Source organism: Penicillium hordei (assembly GCF_028827395.1).
Source record: "Penicillium hordei strain IBT 12815 chromosome Unknown utg000002l_segment0_segment0, whole genome shotgun sequence".
In the NCBI taxonomy this organism is placed as follows: domain Eukaryota; kingdom Fungi; phylum Ascomycota; class Eurotiomycetes; order Eurotiales; family Aspergillaceae; genus Penicillium; species Penicillium hordei.
Window position 1 is genome coordinate 1,181,314 of NW_026623143.1, and position 22,706 is coordinate 1,204,019.

The following is a 22,706-nucleotide window of genomic DNA, read 5'->3' on the forward strand; positions in this document are numbered from 1 at the left end:
GGTAATATTTAAGGGTTTAGTTTATATATTCTATTTACCTATCGGTTTATAGGTAAAACGCTATCGAAAGCCTAAGATATATTTATAATAGGTAGTATAATTTTAACTAGAACTTACTTATAAATAATAATCTATAGTCGGATATAATACCCTTAAAGGGTCTAAAGCGTAGTTTAATATAGTTATAGAATAGTTCGGCGAGGTCTCTAGTAGTAATTATTAATAAAATAGGGAGGAATAGCGACTATTTCGTAAACCTATTAATAATTATAAAAATTGCGTCGACTAATCTATCCTCGAATATTACTAGCGGTAGGCTAGTTATAAAATCTATCAAAATTTCTATAAAGGGTCGTAAGGGGATTAGTAATAGTTAGATGTTACGTACTAGCTAACTAGTTATAGTTAGGTTAGATAGGTTTAGGGTATACTTACTTTAATACTCCTCGAATAGTCTAACGTTAATAATCCGGTCTTAATTAAGCTAATACTATATAGGGCCTTATAATAGCCTAAGTCCTTTTAAGCGATTAAGGAACTAATACTAGGTAGAGCGCCGAGTAGATCTATACTAGGGTATTAGTCTACTTATAAGTATTATTAGGTTATAACTAAGTAAAGAGTTATAGTAATCTAAAAGGTAAATATAAGTAATAATATATAATTAAAGACGAAGAACTAAACTAGATATATAAATAAGTGTCTTTATATATCCCTAAGTTCTTCCTATATAGAATAGTAGATAGTAGAATAGTAGAATCGTCTTAGCGGATTCTACCGATCTACTTACTACCCTTCTACTACCTATATAATCACGTGATACTAAGTAGCGGTTGTCTAGTACGTAGAGTAACCTATATACCGGAAATCTTCTACGGGGTAGATCCGCTTAGGGCGGATCATGCTCTTGCTTAGTGAGTTTATACGTGACCTACTGATAGGTATCCTGGTTGGCTCTCGATGGCCCATTGGTGCGCCTGGTTGGCTCTCGATGGCCCATTGGTGCGCCTAGTGGGTCACTACTGATTAGTAACGGATAGGTCCGTAATATTAGAGCTCTTTATATAGCTTATACGTTCTTACTATAACGCCTTAGTAGATCTAATAATTCCTTATATATTCGGTAACGTCTAGATAGAGGTTCGGCTAGTAGTATTTCCTTTTTATTAGCTTAAGTATTCTTATATATCTAAAATAGCCGGCTAGGGGGTTATTATAGTAAATACTTAATAGTTTAGTTCTTAAATTACTCTCTATAGGGATATAAATATATTTCTTAAATCGTAAAAAGCCCTTAGGCCCGATACTCTAGCCCTTTAACCCTAGAGTCGACGACTTTATAGCGGTCTTTCGGTACTAAGTCTCTAGGTCTTCGCCCTAAAGTTACCTAATAAGCTCTTTAAGATCTATACCTACCTTAGTAAGATATACTTACTTAAAGGCGTAAGCTAGCCCGACCTATACGTTAAGGAGATAGCGCGTACGTCTAAGCTCCCCCTAATCGATTATACTAATCGATTTATCCCTATTTTTATTCTCTTCGAAGTATAGGATATTTAAGATAAGTATATTTATAGTTAGCGACTAGATTATAATAGAACGGTAATTAGTTATCTATAATTCGCTAGCTATTCGGCGGCTTAATAATAAAATTAGATTAATCTTATAGTTACTTAGTAGCTAGCGCCGAGAGGGTCTATCTATAGGATTACTCTTCCTAACGCAATATCTTATTATAAAATTAAATAGAGTAAAGGCTAAGTACTATTATACTTACCTACTATTAAGCTTTAGCTATTTTATAAAAGCCTAAAGGTTCGAATAATCCGAAAATACTTTAATTAGGTAAGTACTCCTCTTAAGGTAGTATCGCTAGTATTTAAATAAGTATACGATAGTAAATAGCTCTTAATCCGGTATTCTATAAAGGGTCTCTATCTTACTAAACTTCTATAACTAGAAAGCTATTAGGTACTATATCTTATTCTCGTTCGGTTAAGAGAGAATCCTAGCTATAGCGCTATCCGATATATCTATTTCTAGCTAAATCGGCCCTAATAAGTCGAAGTATCGGAGGAGAGGCGCTAACTAAAAGGTAGCGATTAGATAGCGAAAGGCTACCTTCTTACTAAGTATTAGGTTAACCTAGCCTAGCTTTCGCCTATTTTTACTACTTTTTAATAAGGCTATAAGTAGTAATATAATTTAGGAATAATCCCTAATAAACCTACGATAAAAATTATAAAATCCTAGGAATACCTAGATATCCTAATAAGACTTAGGAATCTCTTATAAAGCGATATTAGTAACCTAGCGAGGGTCTATCGAAACGCCCCTTAGGGATATAATAAACCCTAAAAAGTCGACTTAGTCTTAGTAGAAGGCGTATTTACTAGGCTTAGTATAGAGGCCTACTTTCTATAGTCGTTTTATTACCTAGTAAAAGTAATTTATATATAATTCCTAGTCTAAGAAGAATATAAAGATATTATCGAGATACGCTACCGAAAAGGTATCGAGAACGTTATAAAGCGCTATATAAATATAGTTTTAAAAGATTACTAGAGTATTTATAAGACCGAAGGATATAACTATATATTTATAGTATCTATAGCGGGTTTAGAATATAGTTTTCTATTTATCGCCCTCTTTAATATAGATTCGGTAGTAGGCGTCTTAAATATCGATTTTATTAAAGACCTTAAAGCCGGAAAGCCGGTCTAAAATCTCCGAAATAAGAGATAATAGGTACTAATTTTTTACCGAAACCTTATTAAGTCCCTAATAGTCGATATAAAACTATAAACTCCTATTAGACTTCGGTATAAATAAGATAGGGGCCCTAGTAGGGCTCTTAGATTCGCGGATTCGACTATTCTAGAGGTTTTCGTCGAGGTATTTTCGTAGCTCTATAAGCTCTTTTTATAATAGGGGGTATATAGGACTAAATAAGACCTTTACCCCTAGAGTTAGGTTAATAGTATAATCGTACTTATTCGAGGAAGGTAAGGTTTTCGAGTTTTAGGATAAGAAGAAGTCTTAAAACTATACTAGTTTAGTAGATAATTAGTAGTATTCCGGCGATACTTTAGCGGTATTATAGTTAATAAGTAACTATACTTCTTCGGGTAGTTTAATTATAATAAAGATATATATAAGATTATAGATTTCCTTAGTAAAGCGGGCTAGAGGTAGTATTTTAATAAAAGGTATCCCGAACTACTAGAGGCTACTTCGTTCTATAATATAGATATTAAAGTCGTAAATTATTATTATAAAGAGAAGGATAAGGCTTCCGGAGAGTTAGGGGTCTTAGTCGATTACTATATAGATATAGGTAAATCGACGGGTAGTACCCCTTAAATCGGTAGCTTTTAGTAAGATAGTCTATACCCTATAAGTCGGTATTATCCTTTAATTAATAGCGTAAAGAAGAGGCGCGGTAAGTTTTACTTAGTTAAGTTTATATCTTTTAATAAATTAGAAGCTTATAAAGTTAACTTTAGCTCTACTATTAAGATTTATATAGGTTTCGAGATCGTTCTAGGTAGTAATCGGAAGATAAAGCCGAGTTCTAGTTCCTACTATAGGAAAAGATAGAGGTATAGGAGTTACTCTATCTCGCTATTATTTCTTTATAGGGCTAACTATATTATTATAGTTATTTAGCCCTTAAAAGGATTTAGGTATTTATTAGAATAGTACTTTTCGCTCCTATAATTAAAGTATTAGTTACGTTTTCTATTATCCCTAATAAGATTTAGACGCCTATCCGATAATATATCCTTATCTTCTTTAGATTTTAATTTTCCTATAAATCGGGGCTTCTAGGAATTTCGATTAGAGTTTCTTTTCTATAATATATTCTTAATAGTATTAGTATATTTTCGTTTATAATTCGACTCCGATTTCTTAAGGTCCTAGAAGTAATACGCGATATTAATTATATCTTCTTAGATTTTAGGGAGTTTAATAATATAATAGCGGATTTCGTTTTAAAGGTTATATAAGAGTTTTATAAAGAAGGAAAGAGCCCTCTCTTTCTCTACTATCCTTAGGAAATAATATTTTAGGGTATCGAGATATATATAGAATTCTTAAGGGTCCTCGTCTCTTTATTAGTAGGCCTTCTCGAGTTAGCCTATTACCTCGGATTCTAAGATAGCCGCGTTTTTAATAAGGGTTAAGGTCTAGTCTTTAAAATAGGGTTAGTCTTCCTTAGGATTTTATAGTAGAACCGGTATCTTTTTATTAATATATCTATACTATCTCTATCTATAAGTTATATCTATATTACTAAGTACTCTAAGAATCTAGGTCCGATCGTTATAGTAGCGCCTTAGCGCTCCTTTAAATTATTATTATAGGTCTAAAAGCTATTTTTAGCGTTATTATAGGGTATAGTTAAAGGTAAATATAGATATACTCTTAAGTTTAATTTCTTAGTCTCTACTAGAGGTATTATAAATATCTTAGTAGGGGCTTATTAGGGGTTTATTTAGGGTTCGGCCTATAAGCTAAAATCTAAGAGTCTTAACCTAATCTTAGAGGTCCTTAAGTCTCTATAGCTTCTCTATAGTAACTTAAGTCGCTACGAGATTCGTATTAAGATCGATAATTAGTTCAACTAGGTTAGCCTAGGAAATAGCTTCGGTAGGGGGTATTTCCCTAGTAGTTCGGGGAGGGTTCGGTATCTTCTCTATAATAGGAGTAGAGCGAGTTCTTAGTACTATTCTTCTAGGTAATTAAAGAAGAAGAAATAGAATTATTAAAAGATACTCTATAAGTTAGGGTAGGTACCTATTAATTAGGTAGAAGAAGGTAATAAGATAGGTAGTTCCTAGAAGTCAAAGACTATTTCTTAGAGAGCCGTTAGGCTTCCTCTATATAGTCTAATTTATATATAGTCTCTCTATATTAATAGCGGGAGGAAATATAATACGTAGAGCGGGGTCTCGTTCCCGCGGGAACCCTTCTCGGAAGGGTAGGGAAACATAGGCGATCCCCCTCCGGAGAGGTCAAACCTCCTATAGGCCTAAGGCACCAATCTAGGAATGGCCTCACGTCTGATTATATCATAACAAAGAGAATAGGAGGTATAATAATACCGGAAGGGAGGGAAGGCGATATATCTTATAGGCGCTTAAATAGACTAGGCGAAAAGGGAGGGGACTTTGATTTAGCTAGAGGGGAGCTATTTTCGGCGTCGTTTCGGTCGCTAGTAGAAATAAGGGGAACAACTATATAAGTCGAGCGTTAATATTAGGACTAGAGGATGACTAAAAGTGCTAGGTAGGTGTAGAATAGTGGTGTTATAGGGCAGTGGGCGGTCAAGGGGCGGCTAGACGTCCAAAATTACGGGTAGAAAGGCAGCCGTTTCTGGCCTCAAAAGCGGTCATTTTCGGCGTCAATCCCACAGGTCCTCATATTCTAGTTGTAAGCTTAGCTTTGATGTTACACCGAATATAACGAACAATTTGTAGATTTGCTTTCCTCTATTTCTACTTCTGCCCCATGTAACGCAGTCTTTGCCATTCCATGAGAATGGAGAATATGAAACTATGTGGGCAATATTTACATCAATTGTAGAATTCTAAATTATTACCACACTCGTCCAATTCATAAAAATGTTATCTGCAAATTAAGCTCAGGCGAATCAAGTTGTCCATCTCGTTAACTCGTTTTGTGACGAGAAGAGCAGAGCAAAAAAAGTAATCTATAGCTGTCCACTATTTCTTTTCTTCAGGTACTCAACAAATTTGCTCAGGGATTCTGGTGCATCATCCATGCTCAACGATATCTCCACAATGTTTAGCCCCTTACCCTCCTTGATATCAGGTCGCTGGAGGATAGTTTGCAGTTCGCCCCAGTTCTGAGCAGATTCGGTTTGCACGGGGTATGAGGCATCACAGTTGAGAGCCCCAAAATAGCTTGGTGCTTGGAGATTCCTCCACGGTTGAATATCGTTGTAGCTTTCTGAGAAGCCGTGGATAATTCTTTCGACTGTATACCCGTTGTTGTTTAACACAAAGATTATCACATCAAGCTTGTTCCTGATAATGTCGCTGATTGCCTGGGCGGTCATCTGAAGGCTCCCATCGCCTTCAAATAGGATGGTTCGGCCTGGGGGCCGTGTGCCATCCTTAATCATTTCTCTCTGTGCGAGAGAAGCTCCTTGGCAAGCACCAAGCATGTATCCGATAGATAACCAAATTGAAGAATTGATCAATGTCGTTCCCTCCGGAAGATCGAAGCTCTGACCGCCATAGGATGCAGTACCAGTCTCTGTCATGACAATGTCTCCTGGTTGGAGGAACCGAGACATACGAAGCCAAAGGGAATACTGGTCTATCGATGCAGTATCAAGAGCCTTGGGAAAGCTCTTCAGAATCTCACGCGGGAGAAAGGGGTCTTCTGGATACGGCTCTGGGGTAGGGATGTCCAAGCCATTCAGGCGACGTAATAATTTCGAGAGTACAGTATTGATGGAGACAAGGCGGGCCTTGACAGGTATCGAGCCTGTGGTGTCTAAGGACACTGAGTATTTGTCGAATGCCACTGTCGCTCCAGGTTGTGGCTGAGCAGTGAAGCCGAATGTGTTGATTTCAGATCCAAGTACCCCGAAGCGGAGAACCAGATCGCACCCTTGAACCCATGACTGATAGACCGCCCCGCCCGCCGACCCAAGATAGACTCCGTGGAAGTTGGGTATGTTTTCGTCAATGATGCTCTTGCCAAACGGCGTCGTGAGAGTTGGGAAGCCCGTAAGCTTGACCAATGCGTTGATATCATCTCCGACACCAAATCTAGCGGTAAATCCGTCGACCAGGATTAAAGGCCGCTTGCAGCTTTGGATGCGAGCAACAAGAGAGTCGACAATTTTGTCTTCGAAAGCTTCGTCATAAGCAGGTATCGAAAGATCAATTGGAAACTGTGGCACTGGCACCTTAGCCCGGACCATGTCGGTAGGTATTTCGATGTATACCGGGCGACTTTGTCGGAGACATTCTTTCAGCGTGGTATCGATCAAGTGAGGAGCGGTCACGGCATCCACAAGATTGGCTTGCGCACATGTGACACTTTTATATATATCCGCAAAGACTCTGAAGTTGCCATCACCCAGGCTATGGTGCAAACAGGCACCTGATTCTTGGGCAGCTCGCGGCGGCGTACCAACGATATGCACCACGGGGGCCTTTTCGGAATAGGCTGCGCCAATAGCGTTGATGGCCGACAGCTCTCCAACCCCAAAGGAGGTGATCAGGGCGCCAATGCCTTTGATTCGGGCGTACCCATCCGCAGCGTATCCAGCGCACAACTCATTGGCATTACCAACCCAATGAAGACCTGCCGGCTCAAGGTAATCCAAGACAGTAAGGTTGTAATCGCCAGGAACACCATGAATAGAGCCAACGCCCAGTTGGGCAAGCCTTCGAAGCAAATACTCTCCTAGATCCATTGGGGTGCTGCGAAAGTGTATTGTGTTAGGCTAAATCGCGATGCCTAAAATATTTTGTTACACTTATTGTAATGTATAGCAAAATGAATTTTGATGACATTATCGAAAAGGGCGCTGATTATTGTATTATAAGGGAGCAGATGAGTAACAGGCTAAACACAATAAACATTCTAGACGGAGGATTATTTGAAGCGTATCCACATCACTCCGATCAACGACAATCGGTCCGGTGTGGGGGCACTTGGTATGCCGAGCGCAGCCCCCGACTTTCTTCGACCTTCAACTCATTTTGATTCGATGCGAAAGAGATAGCACATTCTTTGGTGACTGGTAGCTCGGTGTCGATGGTTATTTCTCAACGGCGAGGACTTTTCACAAGGTTTCTGGTGCTCTAAGCATAAGTTCCGCGAGGAAAACCTCAAGTGAGTTCCAAGTGGCCGACGACTGCACAGACATACCCGTTTGCCAGTCTCCAGATAAATGTATAGAAGTATTATAGTCTATTTTTGGCTCTAGAGAAAACATGTGACAGAATCTCCGTATGAACTCCTTTCGGGGAGAGGTAATACACAGGAAAGGTTTCCTCACAAACATGTTGAATGTTCTGAACTGTTGTATTGTAAAGGAGACAAACTCCCAGAAACATCTGTTTCCTAGCTATCCCGATTTTGGCCTGATCTGCTAGGCAGTACCAAACACCCATCTCAATAGTCAAAGACTTGATCGGGGTCCTTCCATATGTGTCTCCGGCAGTTTTAAAACTCGAAGAGCACTCCCACCCATAAAGCCCCTCACCACACTTTCTCTGAAGCCACCCTTGGTCCCCACCAGATGGCTATTGACTTTATCAACGCAGTCCTTCCATCCCAACTGCGGAAAGTTTGTTCCTAACACCACTTTGTCCTTGCCCGTAGTGCTGGCGAACGTGATAAACTCCGGAGCGTAATATTTCGGAGACAATGCGCTGGTGTCTATATAGACATTTTTGTGCTTCCAAGCAACTACCGTGGTCTCCGCAGCCCAAGGATATCCAATATGACCCATGATGATTTTCAAGTCCGGGAATTTCAGCGCGATAGTATCGATGTACGGGATCGGACGCCCGACCTCACTTCGACAGGCAGGTGCGGTGTGACCGACTTGGGTCAGAAACGGAACGTCAAGCTCGATGCACTTGACAAAAAGAGGCCAATAGTGCGGGTCAGTTGGGGGTAGGTTCCATAGCCAAGGCACCACCCTCAACCCCACAACCCCTTCGACTCGAACGTAATATTCCGGATCTTTGACAGCTTCCACGGGATTGTGGAGATCAACAGCAGCTAAACCAAAGATTCGCTTCGGGTAGGCGCGAGTGTACTGGGCGACCTCTTCAAAAATACCATCTTCCCTGGGCGACTCCATGCGGATAAACAAATATGGGAAACTCCAGCTTCGTCCATCAACGCAATGGCCTCTTCGGACGATCGCTTCTTGTCAGCAACCTCCGAGTCGGAGTGACTGTAGGCAAAGAGACGAGCAACTTCAGGGATGGCAGCCCCAAGCTAAATGATATGTCAGTGATGCAACTATACAATGCTGAGGCATGATATATCTACTCCAGGAAGATTCTCCCACACGTCAACAATGGGATATTGGATAGATTTCGGTGCCATAGTGTCGCGCGTGTGCGTTGTGAGCGTGTTGAATCTGAACAAAAATGGAATTTGTATGGTCACTTGTCGAATGACAACTTGACTAGCCTTACACTTGGTAAAAGGTTCACTTCATACATTAAATAGCTAATACCAAGTCCCTAAATGAGCCGAGGGGACACAGTACGCAGTACTAGCTCCGGTTATTTCGGTTATTTCGGCTGGCTGGCTTGGCTCTCGATTCTAGCGAATTGTCCAACGCTTGTGGAACTTCACCCCGAGGTTAATTTGATTTCTCCAACTTCGCCCAAGGCCAAGTTGATTCTAAACAACAGACGAAAATGGAGAGATACCCAAGGACATGAAAATACTTATTAGTTGAAGACAATATGTGCCAAGCGTGTACTTTCTTTCCTTATCACTTCGAATATGCCATCGTCAGATACGATTTGAGTGAATTGGCCAGACACCTGCCTGATACTCGGCCCATGGACTGGCAGCGATTTCTAAGGACAAATATACACTCTGTGAGAAACCGCCTAGCATAGACATTGCGGAGGTAATTTTTTCTTCCTTGGTCAGTTGAATCATTGATATAGCCCTTATAGTTCCTCCTAGGCGCAATCCGTCGTTGACACCGCAAAGCAAAACCCATCGGTCAAAGTAATGGCAGGATTTTCTCGCGGGTTTGATGCCTCCTATCGCGATTCTAGAGACAAAATCTTCCGGCAACAATCCATTGGATCACCTTTTATGGTCCGGCTCAACACGTGTGATCTTCGTGATGAGACCAGATTTTTTGTTCGATATACAACCCGAAACGGAGGTTCAACCGGAGTATTGGCAACGATTCGAAGATGCGTTTGCGTTGGAGGCCAATGATTTTGTCGAAGCCATTGTCAAAAGTAAGGAGCTCCCTCTTAACCTTGAAACTGGAATTACTGTTATGAAGATTGGACATGCCCTGCAGAAAGCCCTATTGACTGGGGAAGTTACAAGGTTCAATGAGAGCGGGGAAATATTGGACTAGGATATTCTGCTATATAAAGACGTGGATAACCTTTTGTCTGATAAAATAAAGTACTTGAAAATAAACCCTTGCTGTCACACTGTAGTTTTTTTCGAGCAATTTATCAAGGTGAATTGGAAATGGAAACGGAGTCGACGGGATGAGAGATTTGCCACTGCGAACTTTCATTTTTAAATTGCACATGAATAATCGGCCGATTATGCGGCCTTATGATGCTTTTTCGAGTGTGCTTTTTAGATGCTCTTTTAGATGCCTTTTTAGGTGTATATGAAGGCGGTAGAAAAAGCATACTTTGCGCAAGAGACCTTTCTATCCATATATAACCTTTGATGTGAGCTCAACAAGGTGAGTTAATATTCAAGTCGGTTATCGATATATTGTAAGATTGCTTGTTTGATTGAACATTGCATGTCTCATTATTTTTGATTAGGTGTCAACAAATTAATGTTCCAACTAACAAGAGCATTCGGAGATTATATATCTCTTTCATACGGAGATACATATCATGAGTACCCACCTCAATCTTGGGCGTTTCTTGATAATTATAACGAATAGATATAATAACCAAGCTTAATATACTATGTATACCATAAGATATAGCAATATGGCGTATGAAGATGATTCGAATTGGAATGTGATATTCTACAAAACTGGTCTTGGTAACCACGTGACCATCCCATCTATCTTCGGGGGTTCAACTCTAGGGATTGGTATGCCGCCTGAGAGCCTGGGCATTCAATTTCCAACCGCGGGGCCCAAAGTTGGAGGTCTGATACAGAATCAACAAATGCTTTCTTTTCAATTCCTTCTGTTGAAGATGACGCCAAGTACCGCATGTGCCAATGTGGACACAAACACTCAATCGGCGGGCGTGGCTACCCAACACGGCAATTTACATGTGGGGTAATCACGCCTAACTGCATAAGGAAAGTGGCGCCGCCATATCTTCTAGCGGTTTGAACGTCCCGTTTACTCGAATTTTCTCTGTGACCTTTTTCTGTGGCCTAAGGGATTTTGTGAGATATGTCAGCTCGCAGTTCATTGGCGAATACACCTTGCTCGAGCTGCCGCGGTAATAATGCCCCTGCTTATGGTCCTGATCTTCGCTAATATGTGTTATAGATAGGCATCAGAAATGTGCGATATCCAGATGCAAAAACACCGTAGTCTCCCTTATCTTCATGTGCGCTAATTCCCCTCTCTGCAGGCGATCGGAGGCAACCGATTTGCCTGAAATGTGAGATCAAAGGTCTCGATTGTAGGCCTGCGCAACGAAAGCCAGTCTTTCGACACGGCTCCACGGCCAATTTAGATGCAAACTTTACGGAAGACCAAACATGGGTGAATAGCAGGCCTAGAAACTGGAGACCCCTGACGCGTTCAGCTCGATTATCCCATCAGTCTAGCCTGTCCGTATCAAACGAAGATCATGACGAGAGCTCACTCACATTGGGCGGCCTGTCAAATGAGCATCAAAGGCAAGCCGGCAGTTACCCGAGTGGGATGAATTTTGGATCCGCCGAGCCAATTGAAAATCTTCAGAATGAGTCATCGCATGCGGGCTCGTTTAGTGTAGTCGGTGCAAGGCCGGCAGTTTGTTCTCCCGGCTCATTAAACAATGCCTCGCATTCTTCGATATCACGAGGCCTTCCCAGTGGATTACAAGGGAAACGATTGCATCTGGCAAAAAGTGGTGGCAATCCCCGAAATGCCGAACCGGATTGCCATACAGCCACGTTGAGATCTGTCAACACATCTTATTTTGTCAATCAAGATTCGGCAGAGGCCGATAGCAATATCCAAGAATCTTGCTTACTACGGTATTTTATCGAAGAGCTATCCCCATGGGTGCGTTAAATCACTTATTCTAGGTGCTGTTTGGAAATAACGCTTCATAGTTTGATCATTGCGATGAGCGACGTCACTTTCAACTAGTGGTTCCTCGTCGAGCTAAGCACTGCCTTGCTCTACGAAATGCGGTATTTGCGGTATCATCCCGGCATCTTTGTCGTTTGCCACAGTACACAACATCCCGAGGAACTGTTTACCACGGGCAGGTTTTACCTGGCTTAACAAAATCGACGTCGGTTGAGTACATGTTGAAATGTATTCCAGAATTGATCCAATTCCCCGAAATTCAGGATCCACTACACCAGGAAAATATTATGGCGGCCACCGTGATTTTACGACAATACGAGGAAATGGAAGAGGAGATGGAGGAAGGAGAGATTGGAAATCATGTCTATGAAGGAGTCAATTTCCTGGCCATCACCCAGACAATCATTGACACCATGATTTCCACCCCGCTTGATCACTCCCTCGCCACCGCGGCCTACTGGATTGCCATCCGACAGGAAGTATATTATGCTTTGACAAGGCAACGGGCTCCACAGGTTCGCTTTGACTTGGAGCGCTCTCGAAACACCTCTGTTGCCAATATAATGATTGTATTCGCTAGTGAAGTTGCCAAGTGGCGCTGGGGGTTGAAACAGCCCCAGGAATGGGGTAAGTTTGCTTTCAGCTTTGCCATAAATAATCGAAGGTGTTAGTATCAACTGACTAACATACCTCATCGCACTAGAAAAGCTTAAGGCAAAACAGCATCAGCTTCACCAGGATTATCTGCATGAATTGGAACCAATTTTGGAGCAAGATGCTGATAGAGCCAGAGGGAATATCTTTCCTACTATATGGTACTCCTTTGAGGCGCAGGTGACGGCGATCCAACATTTGAAATTGGCTGAAATGATTTTAATTGCCGAAAGCCCCTATCTTGAGTAAGTCAACCTATATCATTTAGCACAGTTGAAATTTTGTTATATCTAATACGCCATCAATTTTCAGGAACACAAGGGGTGCATTACATCGCAAAACGGAGGCACAAGTCCGGACTATTGTCCTATGTCTTTGTGGTATCGCGTCAAACCATCCCCGATGTCAGCCTGCACTAGTTAATGCTGTTATGGCAATTACACTGTACGGTGAATATTTCACCAATCAAGGGGAGAGAGACGCCCTCCTTGGTATCATGAATCAAACCATGGAAATACATGCCTGGCCGATGAGGAAGGCCTACCAGTCTCTACAACGGCAATGGGATATGTTAGATGATGTTGAACTTTAAGCTAAAGTACAGAGTTGACGAATATCAGTTAGAACTCTGCTTACACTCTAAGGCGTTCTTAATCTTAAGTACGTACATGAACAGTTCTTACGGAAGGTTGACCCTGAGAGTCGTGCAGTTGCGTGACCGAGAACCCACAATCGCCCGTTTCTTCATCACTACGCTGAAATAATTACTGAAGCTGGCATTTGACCTGTGCCTCAAGGAAGGCGTAGCGGACGGGACGTCCTATTTTGCATACCCTATAGTCGTACGTATTAGGCTAGGCGTGAGAGAAAATGATAAAATATAGGTGAGATGATTGGGTGAGAATCAAGTCGTATAACCACCGCATGGGACGATCATGTTCATATTTTGTATTAAATAATTAGCTATGCATCATTATTCTAAATTCTCTAAATCATAATTCGAACTCCAAGACCTGATTATCTGCGATAACCCCAGGCCTCACATTCCAGAATCCTATCGACTTGATGACTTCGCTTCCTCATCAGGAATATCAGGCTGCGGTTTTGGCTTGACACTTCTCCAACGGATTCCAAGTGAAAGGAGGAATGCAATGGCGGCAACACTGGTTGCGACGTAAAACGCTGTGGTGATCGCGTGGTTGTATGAATCTAACACGCCTGGAAGGTGTGTCGCAGAAACGACGCTTCTTGCTTCGGCAGAGCCTGCACTGATAATTTCATCGACCTCATCGCTGCCAAATCCCCAACTGGCCAATCGCGAGTTAAGTTTGTTATCAAAGATAGCCTCCGCGATGGCGAGGTTCACAGAAGCACCGAAGAATTGGAAGCATTGCAGTATTGAGGTACCGACAGGAATATCTTCGGGCTTAAGAACTGTTTGTGTCGCAACATAGGGCATTGAGAGGGTCATTCCCACTCCGAGACCCTGGAGGACTTGGAATGGGATCCAGTGTTGGTGGGAAGTGATTAGAGAGAAGGTAGAGAAGAGTCCCGTTGCTATGCTCATCAAGCCCGTGCCAAGGAGCATATAGGGATTAGGATATCCGAGGTACTTGAGTGAGGCACCTGTCAGGGTTGCAGAGAGAACATCGGAAAGCGCGAGAGGAAGGTACATGAGTCCAGACTTCGTTGGCGAGGCACCTTTGATGACCTGGAACCACTCGGGAAGATAGTAGATCGAAATGTAGACAGCGCCCATGGCGAAGAATTCGCTGAAACAGGAGAAGAACATCGTACGCTCACTAATCAGACGCGGCGGAATCATAGCACAGTCACCCTTTCGTATTTGCCAGAGAGCAAAGGCAACACCGAGACCGGCGCCTCCAATGAAGAGACCAATGATGGTAGCACTCTTCCAAGCGTATTCGGTGCCTCCCCATTGCAGAGCCAGGAATATCATGATGATGGCGGGAGCGAATAGAACAGCGCCTAGCAAGTCCAGATTTTGCAATCTGCGAAGAACGGTCGGACCCTTGATCGAGTCACGGGTAGGCGGCTTGAAGAAGAAGAGTAGTGAGAGTATGGTGACAGCACCGATAGGGAGATTGATCCAGAAACACCAGCGCCAAGTGGCATGCTCTGTGAATGCACCACCTAGTACAGGTCCGATGATTGTGGCAATGCCAAAGGTTGACTGAAGGATTCCGATATAAAAGGGTCGCTTGACGAGCGGACTAGAAACCGCAACAATACAGAAGGCTCCTGTAAAGCATCCTGCTGCTCCAATTCCGGCTATAGCACGGCTGACGATGAGCATGGGACTGTTGACAGCAAGGGCGCAAAGCAATGAGCCAAGCTCGAATATACCAAGACTTCCGAGGAACATGACCTGATATTGTTAGGGGGTTTTCTCGTTTCCAAATGAAAGTTTCGGATAAGCTCACCTTCATAGGGAAGCTTCCAAACAGTTTACCTGCGATAGGCTGCAAAGCGCACATCGCAAATGAGTATGCACTTCCATACCAGCCAATATCGCCGGTGCTGTTGAATTCTGACGTGATCCGAGGAATAGCCGTGGAAATGATGGAGGAGTCTAGTGACATGAGAAATATAGAAAGAGAAAGTCCAGTGATGACCAGGACTAGTGGAATTCCAGTCAGCTCGTAGTCGCTCGCAACGTCTGTTCGAGAAGAGTCGCTGTCGCCAGCCGACAGGCTGTTCGCCTTCGGGGGGCATAGGCCCTCGATGGGAGGTTTCTCAGCCATTTGTTATTGCAGTTGAAATGACAAGGTGGTTCGAATTGGAAGAGATGGACAAATGGAGACAACAAGCTTACATAGTAAGTGAATTCTAATTGATGTATCCACGGATGCGACGCTCCACCGGCGGCGCCAACCTGCCTTCGGATTAGCGTGCGTGAATCAACATGACTCATGGTGGCTCAAGAAGCATCATTGGTCCGTAGCAGGACCCGCCGGAATTATGGTTCCCACAAGCCTCCTTTATTGGCTACTTGTACATCCTACACCAAGTTCACTCGAGATTTTTGAATCTATTAAGTATCCCCCACTACAGTAAAATCCCTTTATAGCGATATAATTGAGATATAGCCAAATATCGTTGAAACCAGGTAACCGTGCCAAGCGCCCAACCAAACGCAATCTTTTCACCGAATGCAAAATTTCCAATTTATTATCACTTTTCTGTGTATTTTACACCACAACACGATATCAGATCATATCAAAAAAGATGGAAAATCAAATCCGGCTTGCAGTCAAAGTGTTCTCTAAGGCTAAGAAGCCTAATATTGCCCAATTGGCCGGGAATTCGACGTACCATACCATCGGCTTAGGGCTAGGATTCATGGCCGCTAGTCCTATGCTAACTGTGCGAAAACAACCAGAACCTTGAATTTAATTCAAGAAAAGGCACTCACTAGCTAAGCTCAAACTGTAGATATCGCGTATACATCATCTACCTTAGATATAGTTAAAGATATTGCAAATTCCATCTTACAAAAGGCTGGTGAAGATCGGGTTGTTGGCTATAACTAGGCGTACCGCTTCCTTGTAAGACTACCCCCTAGGGTCAATTATATCAACTAAAAGCCAAAGGAAAAATCGAAGGTAGAGAGCGCAGATTATCGTTCCGCATTGACTACCGTTCACCAATTCTTAATTAAAGCCTTGGGTACAACAGATTGTATGCCTCATCTTTTGACATGCCAATTTCAACGCTCTAGCAGTAATTTGTCAGGCGATGTGGCGGTGCTATTAATGTTTGCATTGTTTGCTTATGTCAAACAAATACAAAAAGCCCGTGGGATCCTTTTCTGCGCTGGGGTTACTAGCATCCTTTTCTGATTCCTTAAGTCGATCGGCTACGTCAATCTTCATGACGAACGAGATGCATTCGACCATTGACCCCCGGCCGTTGACGAGATTGAAGCGTCGACCAATATCCTTAGTATACGAACAAATGCCATTAAAGTGGTTCGAGTGAAGGAACGCTTCGCAGTCAAGATTGGATATCCGATTCCACCTTTAGAAGCAGAGAACATGAAATTCGTTGCAGCCAACAGCAATGTTTCTGTGCCAAAAGTTCACGCCAACTTTGTCGATCCAGAGACCCAGAAAAGATACATCGTTATGGATTTCGTCCCTGGAACCGACTTGCAAAAATTACTACCATTGCTCACATCAGCCGAGAAGACGACGGTCAGCGAGCGGATCAAAGAGACAATCAACGAACTACGAACAATACCACCCACCGGACTACTTTGGAAACTTGAATGGCACGCCTTACATTGACAATGTTCTTTCAACGCCAGATAACAACCCAGTTATTTCTGGCCCATTCAAGGACCAGGATCAGATGAATGATGGAATACTAGTGAGGCTGGGCCAGACGCAGTCACCGCACTACATTTGTTTATTGCGAGAAATGGTAACCGCACCCTCAATAACCATCGAAATGTTTTTACCCATGGAGATCTGCAGCCAAAGAACATAGTCGTGGAGCGAAGAGTGGGCTGCGATGGTAGAAGCGCAGACTTTAAAGTTACTCTCATTGACTGGAATTTGTCAGGCTGGTACCCCGTGTTTTGGGATTTTTGCAATTCAACATTGTATTGTCAAATAAAACCGGATTGGCTCGAGCTTATCCCAGACATATTTGATCAGTACCCGTTGGAATATCTCATGATGCAAGTTGTCTACTCGTCCGTCTTTTACTGATAGTACATTGAGAAAAAGTGAAATGTTCGATCTTACGTCTAAAAACAAAATCCATAAGCTCTGCATTTTAATTTTCTCTGTACTCAGAATCAGCTCATCAGCCCATCCCCTATTTTAATATAAACACCAGATGGGCTTCAAAACTCAAGCTGGCTGTGACCCAGATATACTGAAAAGAACGTTCAACTGTAGAATGAACCTATTTGTAAGGGCTCTTCTATTCCGAATAGCCAGTTTGCGAGCTTTCGTGTTCTAAATTCCGTTAGAGCTTCAGCCGCGTTCCAACTGGGTTTGACGGGGTTACCTCATTCTACCGCTCAAAGATGCCCTTTTCGAAAGCCAGTCTCCACAACGATAAAGTGGTGTACCGTTACAATTGTTTGCCGCCGAGTGTCAACTGGGCTCGCGGTGCATCGACTGCTCTGCAGCACTCAGTCTCGAATCTGGGCAAATCTGCCGGTGCAATGGTTCCAATCCTTCTCTTCGTGCCTGGATAAAAGACACCGAGAACTCAGGTTCAAAGGAACCTCTTGGGTCGTATTTCATACTTCATACCCTGAAGTAGGCTGCATTAGTTTACACAGTAAGACGCGTAACATAAAACCTCTGGTGACTACCCCTCTTTTACCGCAGTGTACATAATGAATGCGCGCAGTAGGTTGGCAGATACTAAACCCTCCCCTGTTTTATCCCTCTTTATGCAGACATACCACATCACAAGTCAGCCACCAGCAAAGTAAACGCCGGGGAGGCCAACCAACAACGTATGGGTCTACGAGGTCGACAAATTGGACTCATTAATTGTTTCAATTTCCTTCCATGAATATGTGACACAACTGTAAACGCCCGAGGTCTCCATAATTAGATTGTCTGCGCTGGATAAAAAAACGTGGTAATTGACTAATCACACTTACATTGCCCTTTGATGCGGCGGCTACAACGAATGTTTTATCAACATGAATGTCAGCTTGCTTCCCTCGACATTTTTCCTACTATGCGGATAGGTCCTAGAGGCGTCATTGAACTTGGTTTGATAGATGAATGCAACTTCCGGCTTCATCTCAGTTATAGAATTTGTGGAATCCGGTCATAGTAAAGAACCACGCAGACATAGCATAAGCCTGGGATGTTAGCGTATTTCTTTCTCTCGCTGAGAGTGCCACTAGGCCAAATAGTCTCATATTACCAAAATCATACCTACACCTCGACCGCACTCTCACCATCCACCAAGTAAGAAATTACTGCGATGGTACCACACTCTACAAACTGAACCTTAGCTCTGAACATGAAACTCAAGACTTCTAAGCTGGACAACCCACGAATTCAAGTATAAGTTTATTGCCTTAGAAAAGAACAAGAGAGATCGTCTACTAGTCTCAAGATCGCACCGTCGATTTGCTTATTGATCGCAAACACAATGGCTAAACCAGACTAAAACGTACGAATCATGATTTTGAATGCGTCGTTAAATGCGTCATGCGAAATATAAGAATTTTACCCCTTGTAACCCTGCAAGGCGCTCTCGGTACCCTTCACCAGACCGAATAAGACGGCCAAAGAGACGGCGATCCAAAGCGGATACTACGGGCTTACATCGCATCGCGCCTCTCATTCCATCATTGTGTGATATTCGACGGCCGAGTCTCGTCAAATTCATTATCTGTATCCTTCTCGGTTTCCTTGGAACTATCAGCTGCTCTTGGATACTTGAGTTAAAGTATAATATTAGTTCACCAATACTTATCCACGGGAGTCACATTCTCAACTATTTAGCTCTCCACATCCGAGTCGCTCCCAGGATATGAAATAGATTTGAAAACGGCAAAATCTTTACATTCTTATGAAAGGCTCTTCCTATACTTCGCCAGGATGGTGATAGATATCATGCTATGTACCTTTCTCCTAGCACTGAAAAGATCGCTCCATCCGAGGATTTGTTCCTCTACAAGTCTCGAATACTGCGTCCTTTCCGACCTCTACGAGATTGTCCCTTGTTACAATTTTTTGTCGCAGACCCCGTTATCAATGTCCTTTGCTTTTCAGTTCAAAAGAAAACAGCTCGTAGTTCATTTCTCGTTTGTATTTTTCAAGCCTGCATGGTTTTCAATGTCCACAGTTGCCCTGTCAAATTGTCAGAGTAAGATGACAAGAGTGTAGCAGAAGCTAGTTCTTACCTCGAAAGATTGTCACTTCTGACGATTCTTCCTCCTCGTAGGAGACGAAAGTGCCGAATTCTAACCTCTCGCATGTACTTTTGTTGCTCTAGGCTCGGCGTCCATAATATGTCTTGGGAAGGATTGACGACAGTGAATATGCCCGCTGCGAGTGAGACACATGTGAGAGCACAAGCGAGCACGATAACTATGATAGCAAAATTGCTGACCATTGTGCATATATTGAACGATTGATTTTTGAAACGTGGTTTTAGGCCTCATCTGAAGGTTTCAAAGCCTCTTAAGTAGTGGTGAAAAAATGAAAAAAAAAATTCAACAATCAAGAAATGTGCAGCGTATTGCTTTTCGTGGCTTTCGCTGAAACCATCGTGGTCCTCAAACATAATACGGATGCCTAAAATTTCCGAGGATATCCAGGTCTTTATGCGAGCCCGAACTTTCCTAGACCTTACAAAAGTGGATGCCAGGTATTATACCTATCCCCGTAAGGAAGCTTAACATATGCCTATCTTGGCTGGTGGTATCAGTATGCTCCCTTGTTTGCGATGCGGTTCAAGTTCTCTAGTTTGATTCAGCTAAACATAGAATCAACAAAACATCCCCACCTCTCCCAATTACAAGCGCCTACATAGTTGTGGGAAAGTAGACCGTCGGTTTCGTATTCGGCTTTTCCCGAGCCAATTCTGTCTGCCAAACTATGTACCAAATGCTTGTCAAAAAAAAAAGCTTTGTAACTCCATAATTAGCACTTTGTTCTGGCTGCCTGACGTGGCAATTATTTATCGCAAAAACGGATTATGCAGAGGTTTTTGATTCTGGGACATAAATAACTTTGTAATGTGCTTATGATCTGGCCATCTTCCTTCAGTGTAAAAGCTGGCCTTCGGTTCCTAGACCTGTCATTTCATCTATTTGACCTATTTCCTATCATCTCATTTCTTAAGTCGCTCGTTACCTTTCTTTATCCGAATCATCGCAGCTCGATCCTTGTCATTCGCTATGTCCGATTACATTTTTTACAACTACACACCCTCGCTGGCAGCCGCAATCATTTGCATGCTTCTTTTTATTGCCATCACGTTTGGTCACATATTTTTTGTTTGGAAGCACAAGACAATATTCTTCATCACCTTCATTATCGGTGGTGTATTTGAAGCCGTTGGATACGGGGCACGAGCAGTCAACGCCCACGAAGCCCCAGATTACTCGACAATGCCATACGCCTTACAAAGTGTCTTTGTTTTACTCGCTCCTTCCTTGTTTGCGGCATCGATCTATATGATCCTTGGTCGGATCATACGTCTGCTGGATGGTGATTCCAGATCTCTCATTCGAGCAACGAGGTTGACCAAGATATTTGTACTGGGGGATGTGCTGGCATTTTTCATCCAGAGTGGAGGTAAGAAGAAGTATTTCCTCCCCACACTATGGATTACCTATTAACTTTCATATGCAGGAGGCGGAATTATGTCTAGTGCCAAATCCGCTAGTAGCTTGAAACTCGGCGAAGATGTCATCATTGTCGGATTGATCGTCCAAATTATCTTCTTTGGCTTCTTCGTTGTCGTCTCGGTCATCTTTCACAAGCGGATGGCGAGCGATCCCACTTCCGCAGCAATGGCTACTTCGGTGGACTGGCATCGGTACATGCTTGTGCTTTATTTTGCAAGCGCTTTGATTATGACTCGTTGTCTCTACCGAGTCATCGAGTATATCCAAGGATCGACTGGCTTTCTGCAAAGCCACGAGTACTTCGCGTACATCTTTGATGCTGCGCTCATGCTTTTAGTCACAATTGTTTTCCTGATTTTTCACCCAAGTCAAATCATTTCTGGAGGACATCGCAAACTTGACGATATGGAGCTCATAGGTGGAGATATGGCATAGCTGGATATAGAATAGAAGCAGAACTAGAATAAGTCTAGAGTCCACGTTTCATTTCAAGTTTTAGCTTTGATTTCACTGAGTTTTCACATTTATCCAAGTACAGGATGGATCGAAATCAGTTTCATCACTTTATTCTCATAGAATCTTTCTAGAACCCTATTCCCAAACACCCTAATCAATTTCTGCATTGGCGCGATTTCAGGTATTAAATCGTATTGAAATAAATTATACCGTGATACATATTCTATAAATCCCTTGCCGGTCAAAAATACTCGCATCTCCACAGGCCCTTAGCTCGCGCGTTGACGACTTTCCTTCTGTTTGTCCTCAAACTCTTGGCAGCGACAGTCATTGAAGTAGTTGAGTAAACCCCTGATTCCTCTACGTAGATACTAGGTTGACTATACTCGTCAATGTAGAGGGATTATCATCGCCGAGGTTTGCTTTGTGAGTCTCCATCACCTGCACTTCTAGCTGTTCGGCCATCGTCCACTGGCCTTCAAGCCGGAACGATATTGCCAACATGCTTATGCTATCAAGGACCTCTTCGTGGTCTTCGCCTAACAAGGTCGTCCTTTCGTTTCTTGAGGATGATGCCATTTTCCTAGCATCTGCGATGTTACTGCTTTGTAACGTATACTATACACTTCTATAAAGTAACGTGGCCCATGCTCACAGACATTCGGGCGATTTTGGCCGTTGCGACAGTGCAGATTTGACATGGGGAAAGAGTGACCTACACTTCTCCCAATTTTCGTATTCACCTGTTGGAGTTTCCGTATATAGGGTGCTGGTAAATCCCTCCCTCGAATGGTCTAACAGTCCGTTGTGAGATTCCAATCACGCGCGTGTAGCTAGTTGCAGTAGCCGGTGCATTGTGAAAAGAGCGGTGTTCTCACTGGCAGATATCAATGAATAATCCCTCAGTGTTATAACATCGTCTTCAAAATCGAGACCTATATCAGATTCGGATGCCTCCCCGTTATTGTGATAACTTAGAGCTTCTGAACTTAATAGTTATGTAGTTGGCCCTAGGCTGCTGCCCGATAAGGTTCTTTGGTATCCCTTGCCGATCAAAAAAGCTCATGAGGGAAAGCAACTTCGTAGCAGATGGCTTTGCGATATCACCTGCCCTAAAATTATCAGCTATAGTGACACATTGGACAAGCGTTGATTTCTTACTATGGTAGATCTTAAAATTAGCAGACGGTGCCGATAAAAGACGGAAAACCACCCTCACCTCGGTTCCTGTTTAAA

At 42.7% G+C, this 22,706-nt stretch overlaps 5 protein-coding genes across 5 annotated transcripts; 2 read left to right on the forward strand and 3 right to left on the reverse strand.

The window, feature by feature from the left end:
• Positions 1-5,716: 5,716 nt before the first annotated feature.
• N7537_003747 (alpha-keto acid decarboxylase family protein) lies at positions 5,717-7,459 on the reverse strand (the record flags this gene model as incomplete). The annotated part of the gene is made up of 1 exon (XM_056894805.1): positions 5,717-7,459. The coding sequence occupies one exon, from the start codon at positions 7,457-7,459 to the stop codon at positions 5,717-5,719; it is 1,743 nt and encodes a 580-aa protein (XP_056754553.1).
• Positions 7,460-8,170: 711 nt separating this feature from the next.
• Positions 8,171-8,860, reverse strand: N7537_003748 (amidohydrolase family protein; the record flags this gene model as incomplete). Its single annotated transcript, XM_056894806.1, has 1 exon — positions 8,171-8,860. The coding sequence occupies one exon, from the start codon at positions 8,858-8,860 to the stop codon at positions 8,171-8,173; it is 690 nt and encodes a 229-aa protein (XP_056754554.1).
• Positions 8,861-11,854: 2,994 nt separating this feature from the next.
• On the forward strand, positions 11,855-13,244 carry N7537_003749 (uncharacterized protein; the record flags this gene model as incomplete). The annotated part of the gene is made up of 4 exons (XM_056894807.1): positions 11,855-11,968; positions 12,019-12,625; positions 12,702-12,897; positions 12,965-13,244. Coding segments are annotated over 4 exons (1,197 nt in total), but the record flags the coding sequence as incomplete, so codon positions are not given.
• A 462-nt stretch (positions 13,245-13,706) lies between these two features.
• N7537_003750 (MDR family MFS transporter) lies at positions 13,707-15,417 on the reverse strand (the record flags this gene model as incomplete). Its single annotated transcript, XM_056894808.1, has 2 exons — positions 13,707-15,041; positions 15,097-15,417. The coding sequence occupies 2 exons, from the start codon at positions 15,415-15,417 to the stop codon at positions 13,707-13,709; spliced, it is 1,656 nt and encodes a 551-aa protein (XP_056754556.1).
• Positions 15,418-20,561: 5,144 nt separating this feature from the next.
• N7537_003751 (RTA1 domain-containing protein) lies at positions 20,562-21,449 on the forward strand (the record flags this gene model as incomplete). Its single annotated transcript, XM_056894809.1, has 2 exons — positions 20,562-20,961; positions 21,019-21,449. 2 exons carry the CDS (start codon positions 20,562-20,564, stop codon positions 21,447-21,449), a joined length of 831 nt encoding a protein of 276 aa, XP_056754557.1.
• Between the last annotated feature and the right edge of the window lie 1,257 nt (positions 21,450-22,706).